This window comes from Camellia sinensis, chromosome 7, assembly GCF_055761805.1.
Source record: "Camellia sinensis isolate YWXY chromosome 7, ASM5576180v1, whole genome shotgun sequence".
Lineage (NCBI taxonomy): Eukaryota > Viridiplantae > Streptophyta > Magnoliopsida > Ericales > Theaceae > Camellia > Camellia sinensis.
Window position 1 is genome coordinate 165,210,802 of NC_138967.1, and position 13,410 is coordinate 165,224,211.

The window sequence follows — 13,410 nt, forward strand, 5'->3', positions numbered from 1 at the left end:
ATTCCATATATATTTAATAGGATAAATTAAATTTAGTGCATTTAAGGTTAAAATTAATATTAATAATGAATGAGTTTGGTTCAATTGTCAAAAAGCTCAGTGGAGGTAGGATTCTTTTTACTTGTATGTTTATTTTTTAATTTTTTTCATCATGTACGGAATATTAACTTTTTTTTTTTCCATATGTATCGACTAGAAATTTAATGACTCAAATATAAAAATTAAAATTTAAAAATAATATATGATTGAGAAAAGATAAAATAATAAATATTTACACATGAATAGATAAGTAATGCAAATTGTTCGAAAAAATAAATCTATTTATTTCAACTTTTAAAAAAAAAGTCAAATAATAAATGCATTACTTAAAATGATAAATTTTATATTGTTTATATAGTATGAAATAAGTCTTATATTAAATTATTATAATGTTATCTCACATTAATTTTAGAGAATTTGTTTATTTTTAAGTATTTTATAAATATTTTTTTTTCCATTTAATGTTTTAATAATGTCACAATTTAAGGATTTTATTTAATATTGCCTGAAATTTAATAATTTTATTAAATAACGCTAAAATATGTATGGGTCTTTGATAATATATATACAAAACCTTAGGGGAGATAAGTATAATTTATCCATGTTGATAATGAATGAGTTGCTTTATGAATATTTTTGTCTTTTCACGTGCAAATCAAATATCGTCATTTTCATACCCGACTAACGGCATTTTTACAAGCTTTAACAGATTAGAGAAATCTTGATAATAGTTTCAAAAATAAAAAGAGTTTAGTATAATTATTGAAACGGTGGTCCTACATGTACCAATTAATGTACTAACTAGTGAATCAACACTAGTCATGACATTATTATTGACCCCCCTTATTATACAAATTACAAATATCAAAAATCTCTTAAATTATGTCGCATCATCAATTAGTACACTAGTTAGTATACTAATTAGTGCATATAACATTATTCTTATTGAAATTACATAGGAGATTTTTGTAATTGTCAGAAACCTCAGGGGAGGTAAGTTTTTTATTTTTTATTTCTAATTCTTTTTGTTTTTTGTTTTGGTCAGAAAGTTATTCTAATTTTTATTTTCATGATATCTTTCAATATTTCATAATGGAATTTGATCTTCTCCAGTTGTGATATCTAACTGGACAGTCCAAAAATAAGCCCATTTCAGATTTGTCTCCATAATTTAAACAGCTTATTTTTACAAAATTTTTCAAAAAGATTATCCCTACTAAAAATTAAGTAGATCAAATCAGAAGTCATTCGATTAAATCATATTTATTTAAAACATAAGTAATGGACTACTTTCAAAATTATGTTGTCAGTTAATTATTTTTTGATCAAGTGACTCTTCATAGATGATCAATCTAATTTTTGAGATACATAATTTACTTAAAGGACTTACAAAATAAACAATTTAAATTATTAAAAAGATTCAAAATAGATCCACAACAGGCCAGATTAAATCGTCCAATTAAATATATCAATTAAAGAGGATATAGTACCCAAAAATTATCAATTTTGCTAGTGTCATCACTCCACTAATTTTGATAGTTCAATAAAAAAAAGTCAATTGCTAACCAATAGTATTTATTTCAATTCTAAATTTTTAAACCACGTCTCTGCCCTTGCAATTCCCTAAGAATTTTAAAACATGATAGGATTAAAAAAAACATAGCACTAGAAGTGTTTACAAATTTGATAATCATCAGGCTTAAATCTTGAATTTATAATCCATGAGGCATTTTTTTATTGTTACTTTCTTCATTTCTAACTTTCTCACATGTTATAGATTCAAATTTTAAGAGGATTGAATATGTATTGGATGTGAACTTTTTGAAAATCTCTTACAGAAATAGAGTATGAATGGAGTAGCTTGCCTTCGGTCCTTAATCGGATTAGACGGTGTTGTTCGGTCCGTGGAAGTCCACCACGGGTCCCGTTTTGATAATCTGAACCGTTCATGTGTAAAACTCGTCGAGTATTATGTGCCTATAAAAATTCACGTTGATCGGATATCGATAGTTATGTGATCAAATCAGTTTTGTATAAAAAAATGGACGGTGAACAAATTAACGGTTGACAAAAAACTGATAAGATGAGATAACTATCAATATCTGATCAACGTGATTTTTTACAAGCATATAGTACTCGATGAGTTTTACATATTGAACGGTTCAGATTATCAAAACGGGACTCGTGATGACTCCCACGGACCAAACAGTATCGTTCAATTTGATTAAGGACTAGAGGCAAGCTGCTCCCAATATAAAATATGGAGATAGGGGTGTAATTTTGGCCCGTGGCCCGCGGGCGGCCCGAAGCCCGCCCGAGGTGGGCCCGGCCCGTTAAGGCTCATGCCCAGCCTGAGGTCTTGGGCCAAGGCCTGGGCCATCGTTTTGAAGCCCAGCCTGGCCCATTGGCCTGCCCAAAAGCCCAGCCCGAGGCTTGGCCTACCCGAGGCCCAGTGCTATTTTTAATGGAAAATAATAAAATTTTGGTGAAAAAAATAAAAAAGAATTTTAAAAATTGTTTAGGCCCACCCAAGCCTGCCCAAAGCCCGAACCTAGGAACAAGCCTAGGGGCCCTACCCGAGGCCCGGCCCACTAGCCCGCCCAAAGCTCGAATACCCTTGGGCCTGGGCCTAGTTTCTGGCACGTGGCCCGGCTTGGCCAGACCTGATTTTTTGACGGGAGCCCGCAAGGCACGACATAGGCCCGGCCCGAAATTACACCCCTATATAGAGACTAAGTTTACTACGGCTAAATTAATTAATTTGATCGATCTTATGTCAATTAAAGGAGAGAAAATGATTGAGAAAAGTAAGGGGACATGAGGGTAGCTGGCAGGTCAGTGTTTGACTTGGGAAGGGCAAATTTATATTGGAAACATAGCATTTGTTTGGGATGTAGATTGATTTTTTAGTTTTTTAATTTTTTTAGTTATTTTAGTCTGGGGCTAAAAAATCTTATTTGAGATGAATTTTTTGACTTTTGGGAAAGAAAAAATAAAATGATTATAATTTGAATGTGATATTTTGTCATATTTAGCTAAATAGCTAATTTTGTCCTGTATGATTATTTTAACCCAAATGGACATGCCAAACATAGCCATAGGATTTGACTTTGAAAAGATAAGAGTGAGATGACTAGGGGTGATTATGAATCCGTCTAACTCGTTTATCTTGATTGAATTGATTCAATCCGATTAATTTTGGGTAAATGTGTGTCTTTCGACGGATGAATATAGATAAAATATTTTAAAATATGTGAATACGATTTGCTGATCCGCCCGTAGATGAAGTTTAAAAACAGAAAGAAAGAAAGAAACTGCTAATAAGTAACAATATAAAATAGAAATAATAAAATATATATTTTTGTAAAAATAAAAAATAATACCTTAAAAATATGCATACGTCATGCCATGACTAATTATAGACAAATAATATATATTTTTTCAGATTACTAGTTATTGGAAATTGTAAACGTTATGAATTCTAATTCAAAAAAATGTCAAAATTTTATAAAGTCCAAACCACCAAACCAATCGCATTAGTCCGTCAATCCACATCCGCCAAACCGATGGACAGATGCAGATTGATTTTTTTGAATCTGCTTAATTTTGGACGGATGGTAGATGAGATGCCACCCAACCCAACTTAATCCACGATCACCCTTAGAGATGATAAGTCTATGTATTATTTAGGCTTATTTTGGGATTTTTTTTTTTAATTTATTGGTTTTTTTTTTAAAAAAATGTGTAAAAAAATAAAGAAATGATGTGACCTAAATAAGTCAATAAACTAATATACTGACTTTTTTCTTAATTGTCAAAATAGATCTTAATTTATCAAGACAAATAAATAGGCACAGTAAATATATATATATATATATATTCAGTCGGGTCAATTTATATGGGTCGTTTAATGTTAAATCTGACCTCGGACCGAAGAATAAAAATATTTTGTGAATCCCACCCTCTAGCTGACCGATTGTCCATTTGAAGCCGCCCGTCCATACTCAGACCGAACGGTGTGGGTCGGTTTTTTTTTTTTTTTTTTTGGGAATGGCCCTGCATGACGCTAAACCAATCATTTTAATTTATTATCATACACACGTGTCCCCTGTGTGGTTACATTGTCTAAATAAATTAAATAACAATAATTGAGGCTCCTATTTTTTGGAGATCCTCACAATCCCCTTTGGATCTCTACCATTGATGGTGTGGGCCTCACACATACATAAGTGAGTCTTATACATACATTAATGGTGGAAATCCAAAGAAGGTTGTGGGATCTTAAAAAAATGAGAGTCTTAAGTATTTTTTTAAATTAAATGTAGAATTACAAAGGGAAAAGTGTGAGACGCTCAATGGGGGTGACCACCACCGAGTAAGGATCATCGGCCGCACATTCCTGCGGCCCTCCCTGCGACCCTCTCCAAAACGACGTTGTTTTGTTTAGTTGTTTTTTTTTTCCCCAAAAATTTGAATTTGCCGCTCATTTATTTCATCTGTGTTTAGCCCTAACCATTGCGACATACAGAGCTGGACAAAGAGAGAGAAGAGAGGCGCAGAGAGAGAGAGACGATCGGCGAAGACCGCAAGACGATCGGAGACTGGAGACACGATCTGCGGGATCTGCGAAGAAACGAAGTGTGAGAGATGGTGGAGGGAGGCGGCGGTGATGGACAAAGAATGGCGGAGGGACGCTAGTCCGGCGGCAACGCGACGGCGTCAAGTCGACATTGCAGCCATGACGAGGTCCATTTCATCTCTGTTTCATTTCTGGGCCGCTATATACGTATATATAATTTATATATAATTTTTCCTTGAATGATATGGAACTGATTTTTCCTTGGAGGGGGCTGTTGTTCCTATAATTTTTCCTTGGGGGGGTTGTTGTTGATGAATGGTATGATGGTCCGCTATATATGTACATATAATTTGTATATAATTTTTCTTTGAATGGTATGGAACTGATTTTTCTTTGAATGGTATGAATGGTATAATTTATATATACGTATATATAATTTATATATAAAACAGAGACCATTAAGGTTTCCTAGGAAACTAAGTGGGTGCACAGAAATTAGCAATTTGCATGCTTGGCCAATTTTATGGATGCAAAAAATGATGTATATATGTATAAAATAATGTCAAAATGAAACATAGATTAAATGACACACAGATGAAATGGAACACAGATGAAATGGAACAAAAATTAGCAATTTGCATGCTTGGCCAAATTTTATTTTGGATAAATTACATTCACTCTCTTGAGATTTAAAAAAATTTAATAAATCTTATAATTTTAACATAATTACATTGAATTTTTATAAAATTTAAATTGATATAACAGTTAGCTTCCTTAACAATTTATTAATTATATGGATGGAAAAAATGATATTACCATCACTTTTATACGAAAATGTATAGTTCACGTTGTTCATTTTTTATTTTTGCACTAGAAAGTTGGTATATGTTGATGGATTACTGATGTAACTAAACTAAAAATAGAGAGGTACTTTATTAAATTAGAAACACAAAGGTACAAAATTAAACATTATCATACCTGTCCAAAAAGATCCAAGTCATAGATCCAAGTAATATAAATTGATTCATTGAACCTATAAATCGAATTGCAGGTAATCGAAGAAAATAATGTTGTTCATGAGTTGGCTAATTGTGGTTGGAAGCCGATATTGGGCATGCCATTTGACTCTAAACAAGCTGCATATGATTTTTACAATACCTATGGCGGAAAGGTGGGCTTTAGTATTAGGAAGCTATATGCACACAAGAACAAACATACTAAGGAAATAACTTCGCGGACTTTTGTATGTTACAAAGAGGGAACTCGGGGTATTGACAAGCGAGATCCACTAGTAAAATTTCCAACACAAGAGGTGAGGTGTGGTTGTAGTGCTCGATTTAGTATCAAGTTAGATAGAAATTTAGGAAAATATGTTGCCATTGATTTCGTTGAACATCATAATCATGATCTTGTGCCTCAAGAGTGCATTCATATGTTGCCATCCCAAAGAAAAATATCTACCACCTAAGCAATTGAAGTAGAATTGGCTTCAAAATCTGGAATTCCTCTTAGGTCTGCTTATGAGCTATTTGGTAGGGAATCTGGTGGAAGAGCATCACTTGGCTTCACCAAATTGGACCAAAAAAATTACTTGAGATCGAAGAGACAAAAAGATTTGGAATATGGAGAAGCAGGTAGTGTGTTGCAATACTTTCGTAAGAAAACTTTAGAAAATCCATCCTTTTATTATGCAGTCCAATTAGATTGTGAAGAGCAAATAAGTAACATATTTTGGGCTGATGCACAAATGATAACGGACTATGCTCAATTTGGTGACATAGTGACCTTTGACATTACTTACAAATTAAATAACGAACATAGACCTTTTGGAACCTTTGTTGGATTTAATCATCATCGAGAAACAGTTATATTCGGTGCAGGGTTGATGTATGATGAGACTGCCGAATCATTCACATGGTTGTTTCAGATTTTTTTGGAGGCAATGTCAAACAAAGTTCCAAAAACTATTTTCACAGATCAAGATGCTGCAATGGCTAAGGCCATTCCAATTGTCATGCCTAGTACAAACCACCGACTTTGTACATGGCATTTGATGCAAAATGCTGTGAAACATGTGAGTTCCCTCTTTGAAGATGTTGGGGTAAAGGGTGTGCTTTCAAAATTTATGCATCAAATTGATGATGAAGAAGAATTCAAAATACAATGGGACCAAATGCTTGATAAGTATAATGCACACAACAATCATTGGTTGGCGCAAACTTTTGGTGTGAAGGAGAAATGAGGATGGCCATATATTATGAATTCTTGGGCAGCTGGAATGAGTACTACTTAACGAAGTGAATCATTCAATGCATTTTTGAAGGATTATCTCAATTGTGATCATAACTTAATGGAATTTTTCAAGCATTTTGAGAGGGTGCTCTATGACAAGAGGTATAAAGAATTGGAAGCCGAGTATAATTTGTCTCAAAAATTGCCAAGGGTTTCCATTCCAACTGTGATGTTAAAGCAAATGGCAGATATTTACACCAAAACAATTTTTGAGGAATTTCAAAATGAGTACGTGCAGTCCATTGAAGAGTCCATTGTAGGCACTATTCATGATGGTGAGAGTACCATATTCACAATTCAAACGGATGTAGATGGAAAAAAAGATAAGAATGTGACAATGAATAGAGATGGTTTTTTGAGTTGTAGTTGCAAGAAGTTTGAAGTGAAGGGCATAGTGTGTTGACATTGTTTAAAGGTGCTTAGAGAGATAATCAATGCATACTCAAACGATGGACTAAAAAAGCAAGGGCTGAAAGAGTGAAAGATGGACGTGAGTATGATGTCAAGGCTGATGTGAAACTACATCAAAGCGACCGATATAGGTCATTGATGAATATGTTTAGAGCAATAGCAAGTAGAGCCGCCGAAAGTGAAGAAACTTATCATTTGTCACTTGCAAAAGGTGAAGAACTGAGTGTCATGGTTGAAAACAAATTAAGTGTGCACACTTTTGGTCAAGTGGAGATCACTGAATTCAGAAATTCCTCAGCTAAGACATGCCCACAGAGTGATGGAGTAGATTGTCCAATCCAAGCCAAGGGACTCAAGAAAAGACAAGCAACTAGTAAGGGAAGAAGGAGGATCAAGGGCGGGATGGAAAAATCTATTGTAAAGAAGAAAATAATGCAATCTAAGCAGGTAATTAATTTTATTATGTGTGATTGTTATGTGTTATCAATTTTGTGTTATGTGTGTTTGGAAAATAATGAATTAAATAAATTGGTTGTTTGCAGGATGATGGTTTTTGTACTCCTGAAGGTCAATCTGAGCCTCCTGTCGCCATGGGTAATATTTCTACTCAGGTAATATTTACTATTGTGTGCAACCTTGTATTAATCTTGTTGGATTGGTTATTGTTGCAACTAGTAGCGTGATATTTATAATTTTTGGTCTGTTGTGATGCATGTAGGGTGGTTCTTTTTCTACTTCTCAAGGTCAATCTCAACCTTCTTCTGCCGTGGGTAATCATTCAATACAGGTAATATTTAATTTTGTATGCAACCTTTGACATGCATAGACCATAGGGAAATTGAACCTCATACGGAACCAACATATCTTGAATTGGTTCTTTTTTTTCACATTGTCTTATTCTTTTCTTTATGTTAGTTTACTTTAGGGTGTTTACACTCCACAAAGTCAATCTCGACCTCATTTTGCCATGGGTAGTAATTATGTTGAGGTAATATTTCATATTGTATGTTTTTAAAAATGAAAATGCATTATTAACTATTTTTTTCACATTGTCTTATTCTTTGCTTTATGTTGGTTTACTTTAGGGTGTTTACAGTCCACAAGGTCAATCTTGACCTCCTTTTGCCATGGGTCGTAATTATGTTGAGGTAATATTTCATATTGTCTGTTTTTTAAAATGAAAATGCATTATTACTTTTTTTTTCATTTCACTTGTTCTTTTCTTTATGTTGGTTTACTTTAGGGTCATGATCGTGCAATCTATATTTCTCAATCTCAATCCCAATCCCAATCTCGACCTGAATCCCAATCTCAACCTTCATTTGCCATGGGTCATACAAGTTTTCATCATGTCATGTATCCTACATATGATGTGAGTTGTAATTGCTTACATACTTTACATTGAAATTGTAGTATAGATTCTATAAATATTTTAATAAATGTATCACTGTTGTAGGGAAATAACACGCCTGAGTCAATGCCGCCTCATTCAATGCCTTTAGTGTATCCCACTCCGACATCGTTTCAGGAGTTTCTTCGAGGTACTAGTGCAGTCCAACTGTTGCAAGCCTCACATAGTTCTGCTGACAGTCATGTGGATGGACATCCCTGGAAGGCTTGCACCGAACGATGATGTTATTATATTTGTGGATTTGGGTGTATTTTTTTATGTTTGGTGGGATTTTTTTATGGACATCTTTTTTATGTATTTTTAATGTAATGGACAGGTTACACTTATTTCCTGTTTTGATTACACCCTGTAATGGACAGATTATACTTATTTACTGTTTTGATTACACCCTGTAATGGACAGATTACACTTATTTGCTGTTTTGATTACACCTTGTAATAGACAGGTTACACTTATTTGCTATTTTGATTACACCCTGTAATGGACATATTACACTTATTTGCTGTTTTGATTACACCCTGTAATGGACAGATTACACTTATTTCCTATTTTGATTACACCCTGTAATGGACATGTTACACTTATTTCATGTTTTGATTACACCCTGTAATGGATAGGTTACACTTATTTCCTGTTTTGATTACACCCTGTAATGGACAGGTTACACTTATTTCTTGTTTTGATTACACCATGTAATGGACAGATTACACTTATTTCCTGTTTTGATTACACCCTGTAATGGACAGATGCTGGGAGAGGTTCAACATAACCATAACCATACAAAGTGAACAAGATCACCATACAAACTAATTACACAGATTACACAGCTCTGCTGGACAAAATGAACAACATAACTAAGTGCCATCACATAACCATATAACCATACAAAATTAACAAGTCCAGTTAACCATACAAAAAAAAAGTTTACAAACATAACCACATAACCATACAAACTGCCAGCACCTCCCATGGGTCGCAAAGATTACAAAACTATTACATTTTTATAACTAACACGATACCAATTACAAGCAAGATGCACAACCCATAAATACGACTCGAATTTTGATTTATGTCTGTTTCCAACTTAAGCATCTTCGCCCTCATAAATTGAAGTTCTTCGCTTTGAAATCGAAGTTGTTCGTTCATAAGTCGAAGTTGTTGTTCGGTGACAGTTGGCATATTTTCCATTTGCACTACTCTTTCACCTCTAGCTTGTGAATTTGTAGGCAAGCACCATCCCATAAAATCGCCGCAATTTTGACAACAATAAAATAATTTGTTTCTGTTTTGTTCCGTCTCCGAAATTCGAATAGTTGCTTTCTTATGACATTTAGGACAATTTCTGTTACAAAACGTCAACTGATCTGAGGTACCTCTGTTAACACTTGAATTTGACATCTGCAAAATTATGTAGACAATTCGTAGGTAAAATTATATATACATTCAACTTCAATCATATCATTCCTACATACAGCTATGTAAATTGGTGTATGTTACACATGATAGATTGATAAGCCTGTTCATCTACTCTTGTTTCGATTATAGTTCCAACTCAAAACAAATTGCTTTACAAACAAATTGGTTTCGTTACATTCGTAACAGTTCATCTTCATGTATATGATTATAATGAACATCAAACGAAACAAATTTGAAAATTAGGAGGATAGGGGGAAACCAATTTGTTTAAGACTGAACAAAGAATTCTAACCACATTCATGTCTAATACAACCAAAAGATATGGAACATGTACCAGTCTGTACACTAAATAAAAACAGTGAATCTTTAAGAATCCAAAACACAATGCCTCATGTCATAAAAATGTGAATACAGGGTTAAACCTGCAGCATCCAGTTTCTTAGCTGGTACTAGCACACAGATGTAGTGCACCTATTATACCTTAACTGTAGATTAAAATGGGAAGTCAAATAAAAAAAGCTCAACTAATACCAACTATACTAATCTAAGATATTTACATCTAATCTGAAGAGTAATTGCTTAAATGCTCCTGGTAAGTCGACAGGTGCTTTTCAAATACTCCACTGACATCACGGAATATCCTTGAAAAGTATGTTAAGCCATTATCGATTTCTTTGTTTTCATAATTAAGTTCTAGATAAAGTAAATATAATTTCAATAAAAGAACATTGAAATATGATGAGTTTTATATGGCTCATGATGGCAACATGAAATTGGATCATATTTAGAAGAAAAACAAATTTAAGAATCATTGAGCTCTTCACTGGGACAATACGGTTGCCAAGACAGCTTTATTGTGCATATTTTCTAAATAAAGCAACATAACAACATAGGAGTATGCTGATACATGCACATCAACATATTGCTCCTTTAGCTAACTAAAGAGGGGCAAGTCACAAGTTCAAGGCTCTCTTTTCTATATTGATGGACCAACAATGCCTGGAGTATAGTAAAATAGCGTGGCAATGTTTACACTTATGACTGTTGTTTACCATTTTACAACAACTACTTACTGCAGTAGAAAAATAATCCAACCGGTGACCTAATGGTCAAGAAGGCCCTTGAGTACAACAACTCAAGATATTGTGGTATGCCATGGTATTTATAATTAGCGTGTTTTATTTCTTCTCTCTTTTGTTTTACTTTGGTTTTCCTACATTTTCTAGTAAGTGTTTTCCTACATTTTCTCAGGAAACAAACAGAACAATAGAAACCAAACTATTCCAAATCTCTCCATTCAAATTAAAACATCGCATCACATAATAAGATTCACTATTAAAATTTATTTTCTAAAACTCTCAATCTTTATTTTGGGCTAATATTCATAAAGAAGGTTTATGTTGGTTTTGGGGTGATTTTGCTTTGCTGAAACCACCCACTAATACCGACCAATGCTTGCCACAGAGACCACCACTTATTTTGGTTGGGTGAAATCATGTCAAAATCAGTGAAATCCTGTTATTATTATTATTTGGGGGAAGACTTCAGATGAGTGCGTGTGAATTTGCTATAACAAGATGATGAAATTGTCAAAATCAGTATTTTCAAACAGGGTTTGGGTCAAATGGTTTAACAATTTAAAACCATTAACAGACTTTCACAAATTATTCCAAATCTCTCCATTTGACCCAGATTTAAAACCATTAACAGACTTTCACATTCCAAATCTCTCCATTCCAATTTAAAACCATTAACAGACTTTCACAGGGATGGCTGGCCTTTACACAAAGTTACCTTGTCACCCTCTCTTCGTCTCTCGCCGACTCTATCTGTTAGTCTCTTGCGCTCCAGTCACCTCACCGCCGCATGTCCTCTGTCGCCTCGCCTCGCCTCACCTTGCCTGGCCTCTGTCGCCTCTCCGTTCGTCGGCTCAGACTCTCGTCCAGATCGTCACCTCCGTCGGTCTCTCCTCCAGATTCGTCGTCTTCGTCGATCTGTCCAGGGTTCAAAATAGGAAAGGGGAAACCAAAATAAGAAACGAAGGAGAAAGAAAAAAAAATTTATACAAAACGGCGTCATTTTGTAGTGCGGCAGGAAGGAAGATCCGAACTCGGCCACCGTTACCCCCACTGAATGATGATTGATCCATTTTTTTTTGGTCCTTCTCTCACTGCCCCATGTGTAGGGGGGGTGGATGGGTGGGTGGGTGGGTGGGTTGGGCACGCGCGTAGGGTTCACCCCAAGTGGGGGTCTGGATCACTTTTGGACACTTCCAGGTAATATATTTCAAACCAAAATGATAATTTCTCCATCAATTTTTTGAAGGGGAAATTCTCATCTCACTTCATAGGTTCACACATGCACTTTCCCCCCCTCTCTCTCTCTCTCTCCACAGCACACATATATCACTCACCTCACTTTTTTAATTAAAAAATCAAAACAAATTTTATTCTAATTTATTTTAATACAGTACATATAATTTTTAATATATAAATTTAATTTTTTCAAAATTAATATTATATAAAAAAATGAACGAAATCTTTAAAATGAGATTAATATCTGCCATATTTCAAAAAAAATATTAAAAAAAAACTTACATGATTAAACGATTTGTATGATTTGAAATTAATGCAAAAAATAATTTTTTGGAATTACTTTTTAAATAGAAAAATATCATTTCTATTTAATAAAAATGGTAACAATCTTAAAATCTGTTGATTCAAATAAGAATACCATAAGTAAGAATCCTCTCTAGACTCAATTCACAAAGAATATCGAGAATAAAGGTTCAACAAAGGTTGATTCACACAGAATAATCCAAGGTTGGAACAAAATATATAAAACTCGAAATATATTAATTCACAATTTTTTTTTTTCTGTCCTAAAGCTTTCGTCTTTATTTATAATTTATCTAATTATTGTAGAACAAGAAACTAATAGACTAGGAAATAAAATCAAAACTATAAAAGAGTAATATTAGGTATCATGAAAAGTTTCATGAAGATTTTTCACCCTTAAATTACACACAAGAAAACATCACACTAATCAAAGAATGAAAAATCTTAATGAAACATTTCATAATATTTTTCTTTCATGATGCGTAACACTATTCCTAATAAAATAGAAAATCAGTATCATATCAAATCAGAAAACTACATTACTAAATACTAAATTAGAATATTTCTAATAAAATATTAATTTCAAAATAATAGAAAAATATTTATTTTTCTAAAATTCAGCTTGCATCAAATTATGTCACCCA

At 33.6% G+C, this 13,410-nt stretch overlaps 1 protein-coding gene across 1 annotated transcript; it reads left to right on the forward strand.

Moving 5' to 3' along the window:
* Positions 1–4,708: 4,708 nt before the first annotated feature.
* Positions 4,709–6,860, forward strand: LOC114284185 (protein FAR1-RELATED SEQUENCE 5-like). Its single transcript, XM_082881328.1, has 3 exons — positions 4,709–4,825; positions 5,670–5,935; positions 6,131–6,860. Exons 1-3 carry the CDS (start codon positions 4,709–4,711, stop codon positions 6,858–6,860), a joined length of 1,113 nt encoding a protein of 370 aa, XP_082737454.1.
* Positions 6,861–13,410: the final 6,550 nt, after the last annotated feature.